Raw genomic sequence first — 10000 nt, 5'->3', positions numbered from 1 at the left:
TCGTTTTTCTCTCCTTTTTTTGGTTGAATGTTTCCGATTAGTGCATGCCAGGGAGTGGTTGACTTAATCAGAATAATGGCTCCTCTGTGCTATGGCCAAGTCTTGAGGAGATGAGCTGGAATGCTGTCTAGGATATGGCGGCGAAATGGAGCAGCCAGCGAAAAGACGAAAGCGTTTTGGACCTTTCTAGAACATTGTTATTAAGACAGCTAATGGGAATCGCTGTCACAGCTGGCCTTCACGGCCCATCGCGGCGATGCCGCAGAAAAAAAGAACCGACTCGGCCGCCCACCACAGCATTAAAAGTTCTGGTTGTCTGCAACTGGCAGACCTCAGGGCTTTGGAGAAGCTGGGGGGGAAGCAGCATCAACTACGCTCTGGATGGTCTGAGAGTTGACGAAAGGTCCAGCCTGGAGAGATGGCAGCCTTGTGCGACTGCTGCGTTTTGTTTGTGGACCACACACACACACACACACACACTGACAAACGTATGCATGCACACACACATGCACACACACACAGCTATACACGTACTACAGACACACACACACACACACACACACACACACACACACACACACACACACACACACACACACACACACACACACACACACACACACACACATATGCATACATATATATGACACAGTACACAAAATCAGTTTAAGACATTTTTCTTGCATATACTTAGAAAATAACCTTTTGTGTCATGCTAGACTGAGATCTTTCACGTAAGTAAACCTAATCTCCGTTTTGTAGCGCTCCACATGTTATTGCTGCTGGGGCTGTGTCGTGACAGAGTACTAGAATGATTCTCTGATGAGGGATCGCTGTTGATATGAACTGCCAGGGTCCGAGTACAGGAGGAGGAGGAGGTGAAGGAGGAGAGGAGGTGGAGGAGGAGAGGGAGGAGGAGAGGAGGTTCGTGTTTCAACCTTTATTTATCACACACATTGTGATTAGCAAAAATCTATTTTGCAAGGTAAGAGGAGGAGGAGGAGGAGGAGGAGGAGGAGGAGGAGGAGAGAGCAGAGAAGTAGGACCTAACAGCAGCAAGCCCAATACAAAGCAGAGTAATGCCAGCACTCTCCCCATCTCACACGTAACAGGCCGGTGTGGGACTTAACGGTGTTTAGCACTTAAACTAAATGTGTGTGTGTGTGTGTGTGTGTGTGTGTGTGTGTGTGTGTGTGTGTGTGTGTGTGTGTGTGTGTGTGTGTGTGTTTTTGTGTATATGTATGTATGTGTGTTTGTGTATGTGTGTGTGTGTGTGTGTGTGTGTGTGTGTGTGTGTGTGTGTGTGTGTGTGTGTGTATGTGTGTTTGTGTGTCTGTGAGTCTCAACAAAAGGTTCATAAAAGCTGGAAGCAGGTCATGTTAAAATGACCATTAAAAAGGTCCTGGGGGAAGATATTTTGTTTCAGTAGGTATTACATTCAACTAGAAAGATCAAAAGGTCCAAGAAGCTTTCATATAGATGTGTTTCAACCACAATGTCTTCTGCAGGTTCCACTACGCCGTGCTTTGTTTTAGTATTGAATTACGTGCCAGTCTACCGGCCAAGACACATAAATAACTTCTTCCTATCGTTAGCAGCGTCTTAGGAGGGCTTTGCTTTACTAATGTCCTGCGTAGTATAGTGTTGGTCATGTCTAGCAAGAGCTTTTTAAATCAAATCAGCACCATAATGGGTGTGTGAAGGTCGCAATGAGTCTCAGAGCTCTGTACACTTTGGTGCGTGTAAGAATGCTTGCGTCTGATTCTATAAACGGATATTAAAGGCGCAGGTAGGTTGCATTAAAAAAGTAGTTAAAGGTCCCATGGCATGCTGCTTTATGGATGCTTTAATATATATATTACTGGGCTCCTAACATAGTTCTGGAAGACGTTCCCGAATTTCAGCCGTGGTGCAGATTGAGCACATTGAGCTTTCCCCAAACGCGCCACTTCGGTGTCTGTAGCTTTAATGCAAATGAGGAGGTGAGAGGCGGGTGTCCTGGAGCTCTATATCTAAATAATATCATATTATGCATAATTATCTATATCATAATATATATTATCACGGCCAAAAGCTGTGTGAGCCTCCAGACGATATTATGAATCTCAAACGACCGCGTCTGGTTCTCTGACGTCTCTGGTTCTTCCACGTCCAGATCAATCTGAAGTAGACTGAACCGCGACATGGAGGACAAAGGGGTTGTTGCCCGCGATTGTTGACCGCGATTGTCGCCCGCCGGAGCCTCGCTGCCGAGTGTGTGTGTGTGTGTGTGTGTGTGTGTGTGTGTGTGTGTGTGTGTGTGTGTGTGTGTGTGTGTGTGTGTGTGTGTGTGTGTGTGTGTGTGCGCGCGTGCGTGCGTGCGTGCGTGCGTGCGTGCGTGCGTGCGTGCGTGCGTGCGTCTAAACATAAGCACTAGAATCTATGATAGACTGCTGTGAAATCTCCCTGATTAGTTGAGTTAGATGCAACACTAAACACTCCTCCCTGCACCTTTTGCTGACCTTTTAGTTGTACATGTGAAACCTGACCACTGGCAATCGCTGAGTTTGGCATCACATCCATGCTTGCATTTTGGAGACCTTTTGTTTTTTATGTTCCTGCTGATATCAAAAGAGACCTTCCAGTAATTCATCCACAATGTTCACATTCCTGATTGTCAATCGCCTGAATGATGCGTTCCATGAATCTCTCCTTTCCATCGTACAAAACTCCTTTGAAGAGACAAGGAGAAAATACGCTGAGGCAACAGAAGAACAACAAAGACTTGTGGAGACTCGGCTGGTGTGCTGCCTGGTGAATTTCTGCGATAGTCTTGGGTGGATCAAGGTTCATTACAAGTAGCCAATGATGCAGAGGGAGAGCTATGTACTGTGGAGGGATAGAGAGAGGTAGGTCAATTGGAGAGGGAGGAGACGTAGGTGAAGGGGGGGGAGAGAGAGAGAGAGAGAGAGAGAGAGAGAGAGAGAGAGAGAGAGAGAGAGAGAGAGAGAGAGAGAGAGAGAGAGAGAGAGAGAGAGAGAGAGAGAGAGAGAGAGAGAGAGAGAGAGAGAGAGAGAGAGAGAGAGAGAGAGAGAGAGAGAGAGAGAGAGAGAGAGAGAGAGAGAGAGAGAGATAGATAGATAGATAGATAGATAGATAGATAGATAGATAGATAGATAGATAGATAGATAGAAGCGGGTATAGGGGTAAGAGAGAAAGGGGGAGGTTAAGGGGAGAGAGAGAGAGAGGGGTGGGTAAAGGGGTAAGAGAGGGAGGGGGAGGTTCCTCAGTATGATGGAGGGTGGGGGCACTCCGATGCAGAATGAGGGACAGAATTAGGTAGAGGCAGGATGAACAGAGGTGGTTCTGTTACACATGAGGTGCCTTGTCATTGAAAACAGAGATTCTTCAAAATATTATATTTTCTTCCCGATAAATTATTATTTTTGTGTGCATATCGGTGCCATTTGTCGTGCCATCAACACTGCCATTAGTGTTGATGATCTTTTGTTGAAAAAGGCATTTGAACTTTTCATTCGTTCAGCGATGCTATTTTCAAAGGGAGTGATGGTGTTTCTTTTGATGCTTGCTCAAGCTCTGGTGCAGCTGGTATCTGGCACCAACTACCCCTACAGTTACTATAGAAGGATGTGCTATAGGCCGCACTGTTTCCATGGATACCATGTCCACAACAGGGGCTATGTGGGACCAGGTAAGGTGATGCACTTCACCCTCGAAAAATACAAATAAATAGTAGAGTTAAACTTATTGGTAGTGTAAAAACCTTTTGTTGACTACTTATTCTCGGATTTTAATCCTTATTTTCTCTATTGGCAAGTTGTTGATCACAAGAAAAAATAACATCTCGCCAATAAAAAAGTATGGAATGATCTGATCACAGTTAAATATTTAAAGAAACCTTCTCAACCTTTTGTTTTAACCAAACTTGTATAACATTAAATATTTACATTGCTAATTCAGAAAAGATACAGAATCCCTGGAATTGTCTTCTTTGTATGTTTTTGTCTGCGGTAAAACACAAAATTGTTTATTTTAACTTTCTGAACCGTTTGTCCTTAAACGTTATTTAATGACACGTTCCTCCGCAGAACCCCCTTGTGGGCAATCAAAGGTCCACCACACAAACAGGTGACCCTTGTCCTGTTCTGCCGACTAGATCTCAGGCTTCTCCTTCACTTCTGGTGCTCCTCTGTCCTGCGGTCTGTCTCTGGCTGGATAACAGATAACAGCCACATGCCAGCCGCCCAGGCAGACTACACGTAGGAAGTGTAAGATTAGCACACCTGACCTCAGATCAGGCAGTCCTTGATTTGAGTTACTTTGGTGAATTGAGTGATTGACATGCCATGTAACCGATCTGATGGTGATGATGAAAAGCTGGGGCAGCAGCTTCCGTGGAGGGATGGTGTGCATTTAGCATGTCCTCCATCTCCAAAGATGTACCACTACTGAATAGACAAACTAGTTTAAATAAGTGTCACTGTCTCTAAGCGCCACTTACAGTTTCACACATACGTGCAGTTTTATGATTTATATTGTATACATACATGTATATTTTGTAATGGATCTTGTTGTTTTTCTTTAACTGGATGGGGCTGAGATGATGGCTTTGGCTCTCGTCTGTAGCTGTGGTAATTAAAGTGTGGGGGGGAGAGGGGGGGGGGGGGGGAGTGGGTCCAATACCCCTACAGCACTAAGTTGATTAAATTAGACACCAACCCAGAGAATGGCAAGGAGCAAGAGTGGAAAAAAGAGAGAGAGAGAGAGGGGGGGGGGGGGGGGGGGGGGGGAGAGAGAATGGTGGTGCTCTCGCCAGCTTTCCCTGGAGTGGTGCGGAGCCCGAGCCTGGCAGCGGACTAAACAGAGGGAAATTTTAGAGACTCTCTTTAGGGAAGTCTCTTAAATCCCAAAGAATTCCAGGATGGTTATGTACGGCTTCATTAACAACATGCGTGCGTGGATATTTCAACCGTAAAGTCCAATGCAGGTTCCACCGGCAGACTGCTCCCATTGCTATGTTTTATATCGTTGCCAAGACGCTCCCCATGCCAGACCCAATGAATAACTCCTTACTATCATCTGTCTTTCAAGGGGCCTGCTTCTGAACTGACCCTTCCAGGTAAGGTCTGGATGCACTCGTGTGAACCCAGAGCTGCATATATAAAGACCGCAGGGTCCTTTCGTCCGCATGCGTGCGCTGCTGGGTTTCATGCGGTCCTGTATGAGCCACCACTTAGGACCCTAACCACAGCCTCCCTCATTTCCCGATCGACTGCACAGCCATCGCTCTGTACTGTAGGTTCACGAGTTATCATCCCTGCTCAGAGCACCAGGCCTTTGCTAGGCTCCGGCATCATGAGGGCGGATTTGGGCTTTGATTAACTGTCAGAATCTACTTAACGGATTTGCATTGAGGCTTACCGTTCAAGACGGATCACAATAACACTGTTTACACGGGGCAAAGCCGGGAGTTTATTGGCACGTACAAGGGTAAGGTTGTGGGGTTTTATTGATTTTCGTGTTTTTTTTCCTCAGTTAAGTGCGGTCGGAAACCCATTCTTGTAACAGAGATTCCGGAAAATTCTTGAAATAGTCCTTTCCCTGAAAATAGCTTCTTTGTGGAGGGAGGTGAGTGAGCTTCTGCATAGGGAACTAAACAAGGAATTACTCAACCAGACAGGGTTCGTTAGCGTGGCGCTAACATGCACACCTTTATGATGTGTTCGGAGCCGGGGTGTAGGAGTGGTCTTGAGCTGTTCCCGCTCACACCTTGTAATGTTTCAATTACTCATGGCTATTCAGTCTGACGCATTAATACGAATAAATTCACCAATTTAAACATTTTGCGGGACTTCTGTAACCTCTCTATGAAACATACTAAATATATATATATATATGTTCATATATACATAGGCCGGGGTACAGTATAGAGTATAACACTAATATATATATATATATATATATATATATATATATATATAAATATACTGTGCATATATATATATATATAATATATATACATATGTATATCATTTATTTATATACAAAAACATTGGAAGTCGATTAGAAAAACACTCAAGTCAGCAACAACCAGGGAAAGTTTTCCCTCCAAAATAGTGCATTTAAAAAATGATTTAAAAGTTGGCAATGACTCGGCTGGCTTCAGAGAGTCTGGCACCCGGCAGGAGGTTTCAGTTTCCACCAAACCAGTGGCTTCACCCTCAAGCCTCTGGCCACAATTAAACATGAGCCACCCCCACTGTCAGGGGAGGTCTGAGGGGGCCGGGACGGTGGTCATGTTCAAGTGCTTTGGGGATCGCAGTGCTCAGCGTTCGCAGCAGTCCAAACCAGGGCAGCCGCTGCCCTCACCGTCTGGCTGGGGGGTCTGCCGCTGCGGACCCCATAGCATCTGAATCTCAGACTCCACAAGTGGGACGTGTTTAGGGAAATGGGCCGTGTTTCGTTTGCGATGTTCTCACTGTGTGAACCTCTGCCTGAACCCGATATGATCCGTGTCGCAGGCTACTTTCCCACTGCAAGGAGCTCCGCTGGAGAGCCCTTCGTCCTACTGTTTGTTTGTAATTTCCACTCTTAGCTTAGCTGGAATGTGTATATTTTGCATCCTCCGATATTAGTTTCCATATGTGTTTGGCCCTCCACCCCAGAGTCTTTGACAAGAGCAGAGGAATGTCAATTTGGTTCTAAATGTTCAGTAGTTGTTACCACATGGGAGCCATGTTTGTTTCCACAATAACGGCCTCAGAGATTACTTGATCTGCTGCACATCCATCATTCTCTTGGAGCACATCTGCATAAAAAAATTGCCTTAACAACCGTGTTCAGATTTCTTCCCTCTCTCTGACAAATGACGTTTGCCGTCCAATGTGGTCATTGAATCTCTCCTCCCCACTCCCTCTGCGACCCCTTGTCACTGTCCCTCACCCCATGCAGATATCGATGAATGCCAGGTCCATAATGGGGGCTGCCAACACAAATGCATCAACACCAGGGGCTCCTTCTACTGCGAATGCAACCCCGGCTCTCGGCTGCACGTGGACGCCCGCACCTGTCTCCGTGAGTAGGCTTCATGCATCACGCTACATTCTAGCACTTCCCGTTGGAACACACTGGGTCTCTGGCTGCCTTTTAACCGCGTGGCATCTCCGCTCTGTTTATGCCGTCTTGACTTGTGTTTACCTAACCGGCTTCAGTGGTTGTTCCGTCTTGCCGTCGAGAAGGTAAACACAGGCAAACGACAGCGGTTAGGTCAACTCATTATCAAATCGAGAACTACTTACTTTGCGTTTGTTTATTCTGAAGGCAACCCTGCAATTCTTGGTTTTGTGGTTGGCATCACTGAATGATGCTGTGCGTGTCCACGGTGCGCACATGGGTCGCTTCAGGAGGACGATCGTCTGTTAGGCTGCATGTGTTGAGAGTGGATCTCTGGTGTCACGTCAAACTATGGGCTGGAACATCAGCTCAGTGTGATGGACATAATGTCGCGAGCCATCCGCGTAGATATATATATATATATATATATATATATATATATATATATATATATGTGTATATATATGTATATCTATATATATGCTGTAAATATACATATGGTGGACATTTGTATATATTTATATCATACATAAATGCATGCATTTGGGTATTGGGAATTGAAAGCATAGGATACCATTGCTTCCCACCGCGCGGTTTGCGGCGATACCAATCACAACAGACGCCCGCCGACGAGCGGGAAAGCAGATGTGCCGGGATCTGAACTCAGCATCTTGGCACACGCTCCTCTCAACCTGCTGCCAGAGGAGGTCAGGCGGCTCCCTGGCCTGTGGGTGGAGGAGGGAGGGGGGTTATTTGAGTTGGCAGGCTGGGGTGGCGGTGGTGGAGGTGTGTGTGTGGGGGGGGTTAACAGGGCCTGTGTGATGTGGATAGACGGAGGGGTGCTCTTCACTCCAACCTTTGACTGTGAGCAGCCTCCCCAGCCCACCTTTTGTCCCCCTGTCAGGAGCAATCCAAACACGGAGTGGAGCCGAGCACCCAGGGTGAACAAGGGCTGAGCAGTGATTGAGCTGGCCCCGTCCGCGGCTCATCACTCCGGCCGGCAGAGGCCCGTCAGAGAGCTCTGTGATTATTGGCTCTCTCTGTGATGATCCTGGGATGCCTCTTCTTTCTTTCTTTACCGGCCTGGGAGCATACCGATCTGCTGAGCTATTTCCAAACCCCAGTCTATTGTACCCCTACCCTCGGATGAGGTTGTAGCCCTTTGGAAGTGTTACGTGAACAGGACAGTGCGGTTTCTATTGGTCTTTTTTGGTTATGCGGGAATAAGTTTGCTTCTTCAGAGTGCGTCTTTGCTCACGCCGTTAGTCTGCGTGTGTCTTAATTAATGAACTCCATTCTACTGTTCTTCTGTCCAGCGGTCCACTCGTGTGCCATCAGTAACGGGGGCTGTGAGCACCACTGCGTTCAGCAGTCCTCCGCCCACTTCCGCTGTCGCTGCAAGACCAACTACATCCTGGCCGAGGATGGCAAGCACTGCAAACGTAAGTGGCAGTCTCATGGCCTGAAAGCAAGGCTGGGTTCAAGCGACACAAGTGCGCACGCACGCACGCACGCACGCACGCACGCACGCACGCACGCAAGCACGCACGCACATACTTGCTAAAAATAATCTATGGAAAAAGGTATTTTGATAGTATCATTTTAAATGGTTTGGAAACCGGGGCCAACAAAACGCAGCACAGTTTGGGTGATAAACGTTGAAAGAGTCTCGCTGAGGTTCATAACACGTGAGACCCATTAGCGGGACTGTTTACGTTCCAATCTGGATTATGTGACAGGAAGTTCTAACTCCTTACTGCCCCTCACGGAGCTGGAGACCTTCATTCCTCCAATGATTCACACCGCTCTCCCTGTTTCTCTTCAAATGAGTCTTTTCATGTTCCTTCTCTCCCGGGGAATTTGGACCCCTGCCTTGTGAAGAAAGGCAGGGGCAACCTTCTGTGGGGAAAAAGAAGGAGACGACGATGTTGTGAACGTTGAATGACTGTCTTTAAGGCGGTTTGGCGTGGTGTAATTGTCAGCCGTGAACACCTTCCTATAATTGTATTCTTTTAGTCCTTTACGAGGACTGAAGGTTCTCAGCCCAGGTGCTAGACAGGCTTTGACACGTTGCAAACGCAATCACACAGACACACTCACACACTCATCCATACTTTATTCAGACAGAGTGAAGTTGGGGTTGAGCCGTGTGGAGTCAGTATGCTCTCTATGCTTCATACTGCATGGTGCTGTTGCTCTGTCCTCCTTCTGTATCAGGTCACCATGCAAACATTTGTGTGTGTGTGTCTGTGTGTTTGTGTGTGTGTGTTACAGTGGCAAATCCGTGCAGCGATCAGAATGGAGGCTGTATGCACATGTGCCTGCCGGACGGTAGCAGAGCCCACTGTGACTGTAAGGTTGGATTCCTCCTGGCCGAGGACGGCAAGACCTGCGAAGGTAACACCCCCTCGTCCATTTCCAGCGGGGGGCAGGTTAGTCTGGTGGCTGTTTCACCCCGAGCCTGGGCCTGGGAGTCTAGGCAGTCCACCTGTTGGCATCCCGCCGCAATGTCCAACCCTTCCCTGCCCCCTAGGGAACAGTACGGGTCCATCGATCGTAACTGTTTCTCATAGCTTCACTGAAACATCTATCTGCAGAAGAGCAGTTAGCTCTTTGGAAACAATGTGCGGCGGGCAGAATGACGTTTGTGGATAACATAACAGTGAATCGTTATCGTTAAAAGTACTTTACAAAATCTCTCGTAACAAGGACCAAAGTGATTATTTATATTGTTTACTTTCGTGGCAGGCGCGTTCAAGCTAAATGCTCCGAGGAAGAATTGGCACAAAAAAAAGTCATTTTGACAAATTATATTGGCAACAGATGTTTTAGTGAAGCAAGAAGGAAAGACATTTTTTTTGATCACCCTTGTCGGTAGAGTCCTTTA

The 10000-nt window shown here is 46.9% G+C and overlaps 1 protein-coding gene across 1 annotated transcript in view; it reads left to right on the top strand.

Moving 5' to 3' along the window:
* Nucleotides 1-10000, top strand: part of megf6b (multiple EGF-like-domains 6b) — a 59975-nt gene that overhangs the window by 29674 nt on the left and 20301 nt on the right. The window contains exons 6-8 of the mRNA XM_030375830.1: nucleotides 6952-7074; nucleotides 8430-8555; nucleotides 9388-9510. Of these exons, the coding sequence (XP_030231690.1) occupies nucleotides 6952-7074; nucleotides 8430-8555; nucleotides 9388-9510 (372 nt within the window). The remainder of the gene's footprint in view (nucleotides 1-6951; nucleotides 7075-8429; nucleotides 8556-9387; nucleotides 9511-10000) is intronic.

The sequence above is a fragment of the Gadus morhua genome, chromosome 13 (assembly GCF_902167405.1).
Source record: "Gadus morhua chromosome 13, gadMor3.0, whole genome shotgun sequence".
In the NCBI taxonomy this organism is placed as follows: domain Eukaryota; kingdom Metazoa; phylum Chordata; class Actinopteri; order Gadiformes; family Gadidae; genus Gadus; species Gadus morhua.
Note: the sequence above shows the minus strand (reverse complement) of the source record. Positions and strands in the feature narration are given on the sequence as shown.